The 14,940-nt window shown below is 61.0% G+C and overlaps 1 protein-coding gene across 2 annotated transcripts; it reads left to right on the forward strand.

Annotated features, from left to right (window-relative positions):
- Positions 1–6,848: 6,848 nt before the first annotated feature.
- DLK1 (delta like non-canonical Notch ligand 1) lies at positions 6,849–14,434 on the forward strand. Of its 2 annotated transcripts, XM_032404659.1 has the most exons (6): positions 6,849–6,915; positions 8,193–8,256; positions 8,735–8,865; positions 11,725–11,866; positions 13,687–13,966; positions 14,186–14,434. In XM_032404659.1, exons 1-6 carry the CDS (start codon positions 6,849–6,851, stop codon positions 14,432–14,434), a joined length of 933 nt encoding a protein of 310 aa, XP_032260550.1. The 2 variants fall into 2 exon arrangements, with proteins under 2 accessions (XP_032260550.1, XP_032260549.1); XM_032404658.1 differs by having other exon boundaries at positions 13,687–14,434.
- Positions 14,435–14,940: the final 506 nt, after the last annotated feature.

The following is a 14,940-nucleotide window of genomic DNA, read 5'->3' on the forward strand; positions in this document are numbered from 1 at the left end:
GAGAGACAAGGTGGGGACACTGCAACCTTAGGGCCCCCCTCCCCTCCGGAAGCCCAGTGTGGGGAGTCAGCAACCCCAGGAGCCCAGAGATCAGAGGTGACCAGAGGGCACTGACTAGAGAGGGCCACCTGGCCTCGGCCAGTTGCTAGGACACAGGACCCCTCCGAGGGGCCCATGGTAACCCTCAGAGAACACTTTGTGCCTTATTCATTTATTCATTAATTCACTTAATCCACAAACACCTCGTGGGCAGCACTGCAGGCCCCCGGCGGAGGGGCAGAGGCCGAGGAAGGTGTCCCTGGCCCCGCCGAGGTCAGATACACGTGCAAGATCCATTAACACCAGGTGGGCAGCTGTGTCCAAGGCGGGAGTGGCTGGGACGAGGCCAGGGGATCACCGGTGTCCAGTCCTGGGCCAGGACCCGTGGCGGGTGGGCTGGGAGCTTTGGCGGGTGGGAGCTGGGAGGACAGGGTGGGAGGGGAGGCCTTGGGGGAGGAGGGGAGAGAGGCGCAAACACACGGCCCTCCGACCACCCACCTGCCCGTCCCAGGGCCCCACCCGGGCACGAGGCCATGCCTTCCTTTGCAAGCGATCCCTAATGTTTAGGATGTAGTAGCACGGGGGAAAACATTTTTTAATATAATTGAATGTAAATGCTAATGCCTCCTTACAAATAAGAGAATAAATATAGTACGGGAACATCTTAAATTCCTCGAGAGCCTTGTGTTTTCACATCCCTAAACTTGACAGTTACGCCAGGCCGCGCCACGATAAACAGCTCTCTTTTCCTAGGCCCAGCCAACAGAGATGGAGAGGTCGTGATCCTGCTATGGTCCCCCTAAAAACTTGTAAGCTGGGGCTAGGATGGGGGTCCTCCTTCCAGCGGCTCAGGGCTTGAGAAAATGATTTCTCCCATTTCCGTTCGATCAGGGGCACTTGGTCGGTGCCTCTGAAGGGCCCGGTTAGCTGTGCCCTCCCGGGAAGGTGGGTAGGCAGACCCGGCAGTGATGGGTGGGAGCAGCTTGGCCCAGTGCCCAAGCCTCAAAACAAGTCTGGGCAAGACGTGTTCGTGGGTCGACCCTGGTATGAGAAAAGGGAGACTTGTTCCCTGGATTGTTTGCCAAGGTAAGGGAGGCTGTAGAATATTCAAGAACAGTTAAGAGGGCTTTATATCCAAAATGTTGAAAGTTTTGTAACCCTCCTGCTCCGGCCTAACTCCGCTCCAGCCACAACGATAAGCCCACGCCGTGACCACCTCCGTGTGCCTGTGTTCATGCAGAGGTCCTCCCATAACGGCACACCTGGTGACCTGCTGCACATCCCCCATCACTCAGTCCCAGGACCCCCACCCTCCAGGACGTGCTCAGTCTCCCTTCCCACGCAGCCCCTCCCCCTTGGCTCACCTCCTTCCCTCGACTGGCCTATATCTCAGAGGTCTCTAAGCGTGAAGAAGTGTCCCCCATCCCCCAACCCTTGGAGGTGAGGGGCCACCCTGGGCTCCCTCACTGAACACACCCCCATCAGAGTGTCTCCCCCCCCCACACACACACAGTAGGAGCTCAGCCGATGCTCAGTGGATGAGACCACATTTAAAGAGGTGAGTCTCCACTCTATGGAAAATTAACTTCTGGGAATTTCTGATGAATGAAGAATTAATGTACTTTCTGCCCAAGCCTGCATCGACAGGCGAGGTGATGAAAAGACTCCTTTTTCCTCTGGTTGTGATCCCCTCCCTCCCACGTGGGGGGGGGGGAGGGGGCGGGGCGGGGAGCTGTTCCTAACCCCTCTGGAGACCCCACCAGCTCCCCACGCGCACAGCATGACTCAGTGGCGCCCTTTAAGAGGAGAATTTGATTGATGACGTGGACAATTAGACTTGTGAACGTGGCATCCGCGTCGATGGCAATGGCGAGAAAGGAAGCGAGAAAATCTATTTTTGCACGCTCCCATCGATGGGGCTGCGAGGCGCCGGTGGGGTGCGGGGAAGAGGTGCGCCCCCGCGGCCGGCCACGTGCGCCCCGGCTCCCTCGCGCGCCCCGAGGCCCGCAGCCCAGGCCGGGCCGTCACGCGCCCCTCTGGGCCCCGGCCACGAGGCCTCGCCGCCGCCTTCCCTTCCCCGCTCCCTGGGCTGAGCACGCTGCCACTTCAGCCTGAAGAGGCTTCTTTCTGATTGAACTTGAAACCGAGCCGTCGTGTTCTTGAGCCTAAATGTACCCGGGTGCGCCTCTCCTTTCCCTCCATCCTCCGCCCCCGGGGCCGCCTCCCCTCGGCAGGAAAAAAGAGAATTTCTCTCTTCAAAGACGAACTTTAGCTAGGGGAAAGAATGGGGATCGTGGCTGCTGGGCATCTCTTTGGCCTTTGCGCTGCAGCCCTCACAGCCCTCCACGGACGGAGGGGAGGGCAGGGCAGGGCTCTGATGGTGCCCTCCGGGTCTTCCCACTGATCCCCCGGCTCTACTCACTCTCACCACTGCCCTTGGCTGAGCAGAGAGCTGGGGCCTGGGATTCCCAGGACACGCAGTTTCAGATCCCAGCTCTGCTCCTCATTAGCTGCACACCCGTCCCGGGGTCTTCAGGCCCTCTCCTGCTCATCTCTGAAACGGGCCTCCCCGTCCTGACCCAGCCCAGCTTTGAGGAGGCCCTGATAAGACGGCCTCTGCTGGGGGGCTAAGGCAGAATCTAATTCCAAGGGGACAGGCAGGGAGAGACAGAAAAGGCAGGCCCCGCTTGCCTGGAACCCTCCTCACTCTGGGGCTGCGGCCCTGTGGTGGGGAGATCCCTGCCCTACTGTGTCCAGATTTCAGTTCTACATCTCTAACCAGGACAGCTGAGGCTTCGGACACTGGTCCTCGTTACATGAGCAGTCTCTTTGGGAAGAGCTCCATCTCCGCGGGGCTGGGGGACGCTGTCCTCTTTCGAAGGGAGGAGGGAGAAGGCGTGGTGTTTGGGAGAGGGAGGGGGAAGAGGGAACAAGGTACCTGGCAGTCTTTGCTGGGCCTCAGTTTCCCCGACCGTATAATGTCCCACTAGGACTGGACCAGTTGGGGATGCAGAGACCTCCAGAAACCACAACTCCATCTGGGCAGAAACAAAGCCTCAGGTTTTGGAGATTCTCAACTGTAGGCGGACGCAGAGCAGATGTCAAGATGGGGTGGGGGTGAAGACTCCCACCCCCCCCCCCAGCTGCCTTGTCCCCGCTGTGCACGCCCAGGACTAGCTGGTCTCAGAGGCCCCTCCAGCTGGACCCTGCTGGGCTTCCTTGATCAGCAATTCTGCCTTTAATCAAGTGGTCTGGTGCAGGCTGAGGGGGGAGGAGGGGAGGATGACGAGGAGGGACCGGTCTGGAGATAACACTTCTTTGCTTCGCTCAGAAAACTTTCACCCCTCACCAGCTCCCTTGTTACTAGCTGGAGCCATGCCTCTGGGCAGAAGGAGCAGAGGACTCCCCAGGCTGGGCCTGCAGGTAGAGCCACTCAGCTTGGCAGAGGGAAGGAGCCTGGGTAGCAATCCGGCCCCACGGTGGGCAGGCTTTGTCCCTGTTACCTGGGTGGACCATGAGCCAAGCCCTGCTCTGCTGACCAGTGGGCCAAGCGTTTCCTGAGGGTGGGGGCTGCTTGCCTCCTCTGTGATCCCCTCTGGTTTTTTGTGTTTTTTTGGAGGGGAGGGGAGGGGAGGTGGGGACGGGGGCACAGCTAAAGGAGGGGGTCGTCCTGACTCCTTCAGCCCTCAGGGTCTGCTTGCAAACAGCAGGCGGTGCTGACTTCTCCCCAAGGGACCTGGTTGGCATTTTCTGGCTTTCTGTGCAGCCTTTAAGCTTGTGACAGGCACCAACCTCCCCTCTCCCCACTGCTCCTAAGCTACCCTTTCTCACTGTCTGCCTGCTGAAAAGAAATCTCCAGTCTCCTGAATTTACAAACACTTTACGGAGACCAGCAAAAACCAACAGAAAGCCCCAGGCTTATAGGTCTTGCAACGCAAGAAAGCCTCCTCCCAGCAGTGGCCCTGCAGGGGGCTCTAAAGAGGGCCAGATCCGAACCAGCCCCTACCTCCCGGTCTCTGGAGCCTACTGGGGGGGGAGGCCCAGTGGCAGCTGTTGGAGGAAGGGCAGGAAGGCGCCAGGCCTTGTAAGTACAGTGGTTTTCTACTTACGAAAACCCAAGTTCCCTTTGGGGACAGGTGTGGCATCCCTGTTTATAGACAAGGAAACTGGGCTCCAAGGGGGGAAGTGACTGGCCCAGGGCCCTCAGCAGGCAGGGGATGGAGCTGGGATTAGCGAGCAGGTGCCAGCCAGCCAAGATATTGCCCTTTCAGCCTAAGCCCCTGACATTTGGACACGGATGCCCTTGGGTGAGACTGCCCTCCTCAGGCCTCCCTCCCTTTCAAGAACTGGGGAGGGAGGCGGCGGCGGGAAGGGACTGAGATGGGAAAGGGAGGGGTCTAGATGAGGGTGCACTTGATGGCCGCAGCGGGGCCCCGTGGTGCTCCACACAGTCCACACCTCATGACTTGGTCTGGGAGGAGGCCCTCGCCCCAGGCCGCTCAGCCCAGAGATCCCCCGCCCCTCCTTAGAGTCTGGCTGAGAACCCAGCCCTTCCCAATCTGCCTGCCCGTGTAGGATAATTTTGGAGGCTGAGGTCAGGGTCCTGGGAGGGAAGAAAGGAGGGGGGGTCAGGGAAGCTGGGGCGATCTCCTTGCAGTGGGCAGTTGAACCTCCAGGCCTGGCCTGCCCGCCACTCTCGTTGGAACCCCCTGGGCCTTGGGCAAAAGACCTTCCAACTCTGAACTCCAGTTTCTTCATTTGAGAAGAGTCCCTGGAAGAGACTGGGGTAATGGAAAGGAAGGGGTGCGGGGTGGGTGACTGCTCCCTCCAGTCTGTCGCTCAAGCGATTCCCAACCGCACCCCACCCCCTTCTGGGTCTCCTGCACAGAACACCAAGGAAGAGGCACCTTCCACAAGGGGAAGGGGGTGGGGGCTTCCCCAGCCTCTGTGGAGTCTGCCCAGCGCGGCTCCAGGGTCTCCACCCGGGGCGTGTGCCCGCCCTCCCACAGCTGTCTTACTTTGGGAGCACAGACTTAGGGCCTTAAGGCCCGTGGGCCAGGGGACTCCCTGTGGCGTCACTTCCCACGCCCATCCTGAGGATGGAGAGTATGTCCTCAAACCTGCCAGGGCCCCAGGAGATGGTCTGAAGGCCAAGGCCCCCCACCCCCTGACCCAAGTGGCAGAGATCACGCACCCACCTCACTGTGGCAAAGGGGAGGCTATGAAGTGGGTGGGCACCCACCCCCTGCACCTGGGATCTATACGCAAACTAATCTATGCCAATGAAGCATACATAAATGACCCATCTAAAGGTCATGACCTCCTGGGACCCTTCCCCAGGAAGTTAAAGACCTTTCATCTCCTTCTGCCATCCCCCACTCCCACCTACCCTTCCCTATTCCCACTCCCCCCCCCCCCCCCCCCCCCCCTCCCCCCCCTCGCAGCCGCCCCCCCCCCCAGCGCCCTATCAGGACAGGGGCTGGAGGATCTGCCCAGCACAGTCTCTAAACCCAGGCTGGGGGCTCTCCCCAGGAGCTCTTGGGAGGGGAGGATCTCTGGCAAGGTCAGCATCCCCACCCCCACACCCCCGTGACTCCTCTGGAGGCCTCCCAGTGGGTCTGGAATATGTGCCCAGTGCTTGGTGTGCAGCTGCGTGAGTGTGAGCGGACTTGTGAGCTTGCCCACATGTGTCCCTGTGTGTTTGTGCATGTGCCAGGCGACAGTATATTCGTGTTTTGATGAGTGTGTAACCAAGAGCCTGTGATTTGTGAGCCTGGGGGCCTGGGTCCGCGTGCTTGTGAACATCACCTACGTGTGGCCCTACACACGTGTGCGAGAGTCTGTGGTTTATGCGTCTGCGTGACCAAGGCCCTGACCCCGTCTGCCCGGGTGTGAGTGGGTGTCTGCGTGTTTACAACCGCGTTCGTACGTTCAGGTGTGCACGTGGCTCTGCACGTGCCCCTGTGTGGCCAGACGGGTGGGCGCGTGGTGAAGGAGGCCCAGGGTTTCACAACTGTGTCCGCGGGCCTCTCTGCGAGCCCATGCCCGAGCCTGGGACGCTCCCGACTCGTTCCGTGACCCGGCGCTGGGTGTGCGCCTTGCAGCGCGCGTGCTACGGGCTGGGGGGCTGCGGGCGTCCGGCTTCTCAGCCGTGGGTTCCTGCGTGCGGATGCGGCGCGAGCGTGTCCTTCGGGCCCGGAGCGTGCGTTCGTGTGTTCCCGGCCGTGTGAACCATGGCGTGCGTGCTCGGGACCTTGGCGCTGAGTGTTGCGGTGCTTCTCTGCGGGTTTCTGTATTCTGAGCGCGTGCTGGCGTCCGCCTGGGGTCTGCGGCCCGGCCCCGGCTCGGTCCCTGCCACTTGTCCTAAGCGGGCCCGTGTGTGCGCGCCCGCGGGCCGTCCCGTGTCCCGAACGTGTGCCCACCGCGCGCGGGGTACCTGTGCCCGTCTAGCCACGAGCGCTCCGTGCGCGCGAGCGGCTTTCCGGGACGCCGCAGTGGTGGGGGGCGGCCCCGCGAGGGGCGGGGGTCACCGGGACTGGCCGGCGCCGGCCCCGTGCGCGCGGAGGCGGGGGCGGGGGGCGGGGGCCGCGGGGGGGCGGCGGTACGAAAAGGGCGGCGCGCGCGGCGGCGGCGGCAGCTCGGCGGCGGCGGCGGCGGAGAGCGCAGCGCGCAGCCCGGTGCAGCCCTGGCTTTCCCCTCGCCGCGCGCCCGCGCCCCCTTCCGCGTCCGCAACCAGAAGCCCAGCGCGGCGCCCGGAGCCGGACCCGCGCCCGCGCCGCTCCCGGGACCGCGACCCCGGCCGCCCCGCGATGACCGCGACCGCAGCCCTCCTGCCCGTCCTCTTGCTCCTGCTGGCCTTCGGCCACAGTGTCCATGGTGAGCCCCCCCCGCGGCGGCCTGGCTCGCGCCCCCTCTGGGGAAGCCTGCGACGCCCCCCGCCCCCCCACCGGCCGCCCGGTGCCCCGCACGCCCCGTCCCGTGCGCCCCAACTCCGGCCCGTCCCGCCTAACCCTAAGCCCCGCACGCTGCTGCCTCGCCCTCCCCGCCAGCCTCGCATGCCAAGCCCGGCCCTGGGGGTCCCCGGGAGGGGGGGGCAGGGGAGATGTGGGACCGCCACCCCCCAGCCCCTTCCCGCCCCGCAGAAGTGGCGCTCGCAGGGGTGTCGGTGCGCGGAGACAGGAGGTATGGAGAAACGAGGTGATGCTCGGGAGCCCTGTGTGGAAATGCTCTGGGGTGCAACTTTGGGGTGTCGCTGCGTGCGCGTTCAGGAACAGGTCTGTGGGGGCTGTGGGGGGTGGCCTTGCCGTCGCAGCACCAAATTCCCACCGAGGAGCCCAGCGCCAGCCCCTCCTGCGTGGCGTTTCTCTCGGTGAGGGGCTGCGACACTTCTGTGTGCGGCGGCCATCTGTCTCTGACAGTGAGAGAGTTGCCCCTTCCCGCAGTGCCCCCCGCCCCCACTGCACCAGAGCCGATGGGGGGGCCGTCTGGAAAGCTGGGGAGCTAGTTGAAGTGAATGCACACAGTAGGCACCTAGCAGAGTGTCCGAATCTCTCGATGGTGTCCGAGTGGCAGAATCTCTTTTGCAAAAACCCTTGCGTCTTTTTAATATGAAGAGTCTGGGGTAGGGGAACTTGGGGGGATTTGACCTGGGTGCCTGGTTCAGGGGGGATTAACCTTTAAGAAAAATCCTGATGCCTTACCTGCGAGGCTGCCAGGTGAACCTGTCTGGCCTTTTCCAAAGCCAAATACCTCCAAATCTGCTCCCCATTTTAGGCTCACTTTGCAAAAGTGAGGGCTTGGCTGAGGGCCCAGGGGTCAGAAGGTTTCCATTCACTGTCTCCCTATCCCCGCTTTTAGCATTTGAGGTTTCGTATTCTGGGGGAGAGGGTCTGGGGGGGGTGGAATTAAGTGTCTGACCTGCTCCTAGGAACTAAGTGGTTTACTGTGGTCACTCCATAACCAGGAACATGGCAGAGATTTTTCTTTTTTTTTCCCCCCCGAGTGGGCTGATGCGAGACACCTACTGTGTGCCAGGCTGGTAGGAGGGGGTTTGGCTCCCTCTGGGGAGGCTGTGGGCTGCTGGGAGAAGACAGGCTTTGCCTTGGCCTCTGGGGCCTCGTGGGGTGAATGGTGTAACCTTTCTTGTGACTCAGGAGCTGAATGCTTCCCAGCCTGCCACCCCCAAAATGGATTCTGCGAGGATGACAATGTTTGCAGGTAATGGGGTGGCTCCCCAGAGGCAGCTCGTAGGTGGTCAGGACAGAATCCTGGGGAGTCGTGGTGTCAGGCAGGAAGGGGGGGCTTGGCTGCTGGGCTGCAGCGAACAGCTTTCTTGATCCTGCAGGAAACTGGTGGGGGGTAGCGAGGGGTAGAAGAGGGCAGGGGTCAGGGGACAGCCACGGCTCCTGTCTGCCGTCTCAGCAGTGGGGGTGTTGGGAAAGCCCCTCGCAGGGTGAGACCACTGCAGGCCGCTGCGGCAAGACACAGTGCTCCCCCGGCCTCTCAGGGACCCCTCTGTCTGGTCCTCTGTTGATGCTTTTCTGTTCAGGTGACTGGTATTTGCTTCCGGGGACCCACTTGGCCTGGTACTGTGCAGACACCCCCGAGGGATCTTGGCTTCACAGTAGGCAGCCTGAGCTCCCTCTCCACTCCTGCCCCCCTTCATAGGTCCCCATCTTCCCCTCCCCCCCCGCAGGTGCCAGCCTGGCTGGCAGGGTCCCCTGTGTGATCAATGCGTGACCTTTCCTGGCTGTGTTAACGGACTCTGCGTGGAACCCTGGCAGTGCATTTGTGACCACGGCTGGGACGGGAACCTCTGCGACATAGGTGGGCACCCCAGCCCACCCCTGCCCTGGGCGCCCAGCCTGTGGTGGCCTCCCCTCCCCCTCCCGCCTTATTCCCACACACCCAGGGCTCTGTATGGTAATGATCTGTTTATATTCTTCCCGCTGGTACCCCAGAGCCTCCTCACAGGTAGGCACTTAATTTTGCTCCCCTCTGCTGGGCCAGCACCCAGAGAAGGCCCTTTGTGGGGGCCAGCAGGGAGCTGCCTGTTGAATAGAGTCACGACAGAAGCACACGCCACACAAAGCTGAAAGGGTAGAGGCCAGGGTAACCTCTCCGGGTCACTAAAACTCCGAGGGGGTAAGGGCTCGGGGTGGGGGTCACAGAGCTAAACCTCCGAGAAATTCACACGGGAGGCTGCAAAGCAGGCAGACAAACAAACGAAGGGGGGGGGGGGGGGGGGGGGGGGGGGGGGGCCGGGAGCTGAGTCAGGGCCGGCTGGCCCAACAGAGCTGGTGTTGGTGTCCATGGTCAGGTGTAGGGGGAGGCTGGGGGTCGGGAAGGGCTGAGAAGTGGTCAAAGTGCAGATTGGTGTGATCTGTTGATTTCATTAATTTATGCAAACTTTGTCCTCCATGACCCTGAGCAAATTGAGAGTTGGCTGTCCCTGCATTTTTAGGCTGCAAAATGTCCATCTGAGTCCATCCTGCTTTGGCAGAACGTGCCCTGAAGCTGGGGCAAGCTGAAGTCCTCGAAAAAACTCCCAGCAGCGGAGGGCAGCTACCACAGGTCCTCAGCATGAGCTGGGACGAGGGGTACTGATAGGGAAATCGAGGCTCGAGGAAGTCAAGGGCCGTGCTTAGGGACACAGAAGAAGTTGTCGGGAGAAAAGCCAGCTAAAACCCCTTCTCTTAGCCCCAGAACTGGGCTAATTCTCATCTGTGGCTCTTCCTAATCCTCTCCCTTAAGGAAAAGGCAAGAGCGTGTTGTGACCACCCGCCAGGGCAGCGGGCTTTCCTGATCGAGCCCACCCCCCACCACATTGTCTCAGGTCCTTAAAGGCCCCGCAGCTGACTCATGCTCTGACCAGCAGCCCTGCCGCCCCTCAGCACCGCACCCTCTGAGCGGCTTTGGGACCCACAGGATCCCCGAAAAGCCACCTCTTGGGGTCTTTTAGCCTGGAGCCCACCCTCTTTGGTGTCTGGTTCAGGACTGCCCCCTCCCTGCCCATGGAGTTTTCCAGACAAAAAGGTCCCCTCCTCACTGGGTTCACAAAGCCTCTCAGCCTGGGACTCCGGGTCCCGAGGAAACAGCCCTGCGGGTAATTAGCGGCTCTCTCCCTTTCTCCGGGTCTCTGAGGGTGTCAGGGCCCCAGCTGCTGCCCCAGCAGAGACCCCGGGCAGCTTTCTCCTTGCCCGGGCTTAATCTACCCTTCCCTTGGGCTGGAGGCCCAGGAGTTGGGAAGAATGGCTCATCCTCTGCTCGTGGGGCTGGATGCTGCAGGGAGGGAAGGGGGGTGGTCGCCAGCTCTTTAGCTTAAATTTAAGATTACCAGTGACGGGGTTGCTGGGAGCACAGGATTGGGAGCCTTCTCCTGCTAGCTGTGCCGGCCCCTTCCCGTAGTGATAAATCCTCTTTATGTTTCCTTATACTGAGCCGGGCTCCCGGGGAATGCCTCGTGCGCTCTGGATAGGCCATCAGCATGGCGTTCAGGCTGCTCCTTATTGACTGATTGCCATTCTCCCTCCACGAGGGTGCGGGTCTCCTTAAAAGAGGAAAAAAAAATTTGCACCCACCCACTCCGTCTTAACTTGCTGCGTCTCTGGTTGGCCCTGGCTTTGTATTTGGCAGGTGCCCCCCGAAGCTGAAAGGTACCCCCCCAGACCTACCAGGGAGAGCCCCTCCTTTTGTCAGTGGGGAAAGTGAGGCACAGAGTGGGGAGGAGCTGAACTCTGAGGCCGGCTGGAGCCAGGCCTAGAAAAGGTCCCTCCTGGCCCTGCCTGGGGGTGGGGGTCTCCACTGGCAGAAAGCCTCTGACCCAGGCCCCTTTGTTCAGCTGTCCCTGGCTCGCCGAGCCCCGCATAATGAAGTGTGCATGACGGGAGGTGTAAAAAGGCGGCAGAAATATAGCAGTGTTCATGGAAACCCACACGGACAGGAGAGCGCTCAGATACTTCTAATTTCGCTGCCTTCAAAAGATACAGCCTTTTTACCGTGAGCCCCTCCGTTCAGATCCCGAGCGCAGAAAGAGCGACCACCAGGAGGGTGGAGGTAGTGCTGGGGCTGAATCAGGTTTCTTGATTGCCGACAGGGGTCTTCACATGTCTCCATTTCTCCCCCGCCACTCTGTGGTGGGGAACTTTGAAGGGCAGCTGGTGTTTTCTAACAGCTGGTCTTCGCGATTGCCCTGAATGGCAGGGACCCCCCCCCAAACAGGAGAAGCAGGACGTGAAAATTCGTCTGGGGGAGGCAGGCACTGGGGAGCCTTGGCCTGGCACACACCGTTTGGGGGGAGGGAAGGGGTCTGCAGTGAAGGTCATGCTGCTGGACCGGAGAGGGGACCTGGTGCCAGGAAAAGGGGACAGCTGTCCTGGGTTGAGCAGTGAGCGGCCATGACTTTCTGTCCCTGTGACCTACCCCAAGGGAGCCCCTTCAGCTCCCTGAGCTGCTTACCCACTGCAGTTTCGGGGGGTCACTACACGTTCTTCCTCAGGACCCCATTTGGTGACCATTGACAGTGGCCACAAACAGAGCCATCGAGGCAGCTCACTCGGGGTCCCCGCCCTTGACCAGCTGGAGGGCTCTGTCCCTGTCCCCATCCAGAAAGCTCTCCTTCCAGCTTGTCCCCCTCTCCCTCCCTGGGAGGGGGTGACAAAGTCTGCTCTTCCCTCCCCACCCCAGACGTCCGGGCTTGCGCCTCGACCCCCTGCGCCAACAATGGGACCTGCGTGAACCTCGATTCCGGCCACTATGAATGCTCCTGCGTCCCTGGGTTCTCGGGAAAGGACTGTCAGAAGAAGGATGGGCCCTGCGTGATCAATGGGTAAATATTCTTTCCGACTCTGTGTGATCTGATGAATGCTGCTTTGATTCCCACTTCACACCCCTAAAGACCCTTTCAGCCTAGCCCAGTCGGACCTGTCGCCTGACAAAAGACCGAGTAAGTGCCCGTCCTGCAGCCCTGCGGGGGGCCATCCCAGATCAGGGTATTTAGTGGGGAGTGTGTCATTTCCATCATTTCTGAAGGGACCCCGAAGGTGATTTCATATTCCCTTGATGCTCCCAAGTCCCGATGTGCGTGCGTGATGGTAGACAGGGCCCGCTGACCGGAGCAGGGAGCCGCACCGTGTTCTAAGGGCAGCCCCGGGGGGTGGGGGGGGGTGAGACTCTTCGTGAAGCCCACTCACTGCATTTTAGGGGGTGGTTTTGGGGAACTGGCAGACTCTGCAGCTGGGTTTTTGGGGATGTCTTGGGGGGATCTGCTAGGCTCAGGAGTGGGGAGAGGGGCCTTTGGCCAGCGGGGTCTGGAGGGGGGGTCCAGCTCTCAGCTGCCCTCAGTGGGGCGGGGGCTCTGGGACTTCTGAGCAGTGGGCACAACAGACAAGAAGGGCCACTTGCTTTCTAGCAGCCAAGCCATTTCCGGCCCTTATCTGTTTAGCTACCCTGAGCCTACCCAGCCGTCTGCTGGGGCTTAGGCAGTCGGTCGCAAGAATGCAAACTGGAGCCGGGTCCCGGGCCGGGAGCTGGGGGGTGGGGGAGACAGACGCTACCAGGCAGAATAAGCTTATCTTGACCTGACATTCCAGGGGGCTGTGGAGGACCCTGGAGCCAGCGAAGGCCACAAACAGGCATTTGTGCATCTAAAGATCAGTGTTCAGAGAGGGTCAGAGGAGAGGGGGTCACAACCAAAGTCCGCGTCTGCTTCTTAGTGGGATGGGAAAATAGAGAGAGAAACCTTTAAAATATTTTGTTTTCTCTCCAACCAACTTGAACCAGTCTGTCAAAATAGAGCCCAGGGTCCTTGAAGTTCCTTCAGAGCCCAGCTCCCATACAGCCCCTCACCCCCGAAGCGGCAATGCTGATTTCGTTGTGCTTAGAGCCCCTTTCTTCTCTGGGTTTTGGCATTTATCAGATGACAAAGGGTCTGCTCGTTTAAAAGCACTTACATTAAATGCTCCTGTGCTCCGCTCTGAGCAAACAGCTCCGGTCTGCACGCCGCAGTTGGGTGAATGGCCCACGATTAAACAGCCGGGCACAGACGCTGGCCGGGCCGGCAGATAGACCGAGGCTTGCTTTCACTCTGAGCGTCCCCAAGGGCTTCCCGTACAATAGTCTGCAGGCTCTCTCTGCCGAAAGTGACAATTCGAGTCATCAGGGTGGTGGTGTGGCGCAGGGAGCTTGTGGGGGGGGGGGAGCCTGAGGCCCCGGCTCTGCCCAGCGGCCCAGGGATGGAGCTGATGGAGGGGGCTCGCTCCAGCCCTGGGTCATCACTAACTTTGCCTCTCTCAGCCTCAGTTTCCCCACCTGTCCAGTGACTAACCGTCAGGCCTCTGGTCGGAGAGATGACATAAGAGGTGGGAGAGGAGACGGGCGTCGGCCCGGGAGGTCAGGCGTGTTCCAGGCTGGCAGCTGGAGGGGGTGAGGCGCGCACCCCCCCCCCGGCGTGCCTGCGTCCAGCTCGGACCGCCCAGGAGCCCCTCGCGGGCAGGGGTGGCAGCGCCCGGTGTCCCCCTGGCCGGCGCTCGCTCACGCACCGGCCGGGGCCTAAGCACCTGCCTGCCGCCCCCCCACCCCCCGCCCCGGCACCACCGTCCTAGCCCAGCCCCCGAGGGCCCTTTACCGTGTCCCCCTGTTGTGTTGCAGTTCCCCCTGTCAGCACGGAGGCACCTGCGTGGATGATGAGGGCCGGGCCTCCCATGCCTCCTGCCTGTGCCCCCCTGGCTTCTCAGGCAATTTCTGCGAGATCGTGGCCAACAGCTGCACCCCGAACCCGTGCGAGAACCAAGGCATCTGCACCGACATCGGGGGCGACTTCCGCTGCCGCTGCCCCGCCGGCTTCGTGGACAAGACCTGCAGCCGCCCCGTGAGCAACTGCGCGTCCGACCCGTGCCTCAACGGGGGCACGTGCCTGCAGCACACCCAGGTGAGGTCCGAGTGTCTGTGCAAGCCCGAGTTCACGGGCCCCCTCTGTGGCCGGAAGCGCGCCCCGAGCCCCCAGCAGGTCACCCGTCTGCCCAGCGGGTACGGGCTGACCTACCGCCTGACCCCCGGGGTGCACGAGCTGCCGGTGCCCCAGCCCGAGCACCGCATCCTGAAGGTGTCCATGAAGGAGCTCAACAAGAGCACTCCCCTCCTCTCCGAGGGCCAGGCCATCTGCTTCACCATCCTGGGCGTGCTGACCAGCCTGGTGGTGCTGGGCACCATGGGCATCGTCTTCCTCAACAAGTGCGAGGCCTGGGTGTCCAACCTGCGCTACAGCCGCATGCTGCGTCAGAAGAAGAACCTGCTGCTGCATTACAACAGCGGGGAGGACCTGGCGGTCAACATCATCTTCCCCGAGAAGATCGACATGGCCACCTTCAGCAAGGAGGCCAGCGAAGACGACATCTAAGCGGCGCCCCTGCCGGCCCCTCTCTGTTCTCGGGGTCCCGCAGAGCTCACTATATGCGGTCTGTTCTCCTCTTTGTGGTGGAATTTGCTCTCTTTTGTGTCGAATCTGGTGAACGCTATGCTTACCTATATTACCTTTGTGTTGCTCTGTGACAAGGTGCCCGAAGCATCCTCTTGCTCTCTCTTAATGCATGATCGAAAAATAATAATAAGAATTTCATCTTTAAACAAGTAAAAGAAATAAGTATGTTATTCTAAACTCTAAACGTAAAATCAAAAAGACCAAAAAAAAACAAGGCAACAGAACCGGGACTCGGTGCCGACATCCCTCTCCGAGGGGTCTCGGCCACGGTCCTCGTGGAACCGTTACGAGTGCTGTGCATGACCACCCACTGTGAAAAAGGCTAAAATCTCTTTCGTTCGTTAATCCTCACACGCCACATCCAACGCGCACTCACATCAAGTTCAACACCGCAAACTTTAGATCTTTCAGATTGATTTGAGATT

The sequence above is a fragment of the Phoca vitulina genome, unplaced genomic scaffold, assembly GCF_004348235.1.
Source record: "Phoca vitulina isolate PV1807 unplaced genomic scaffold, GSC_HSeal_1.0 scaffold7, whole genome shotgun sequence".
Classification (NCBI taxonomy): Eukaryota; Metazoa; Chordata; class Mammalia; order Carnivora; family Phocidae; genus Phoca; species Phoca vitulina.

Excerpts from the sequence above, each read along its gene's own strand:
- DLK1 (XM_032404658.1), top strand. The coding sequence starts at position 6,849 with ATGACCGCGACCGCAGCCCTCCTGCCCGTCCTCTTGCTCCTGCTGGCC. Across the intron at positions 8,866-11,724 it reads CGGGAACCTCTGCGACATAG|ACGTCCGGGCTTGCGCCTCG; the intron begins GTGGGCACCCCA and ends TCCCCACCCCAG. Across the intron at positions 11,867-13,686 it reads GGGCCCTGCGTGATCAATGG|TTCCCCCTGTCAGCACGGAG; the intron begins GTAAATATTCTT and ends GTTGTGTTGCAG.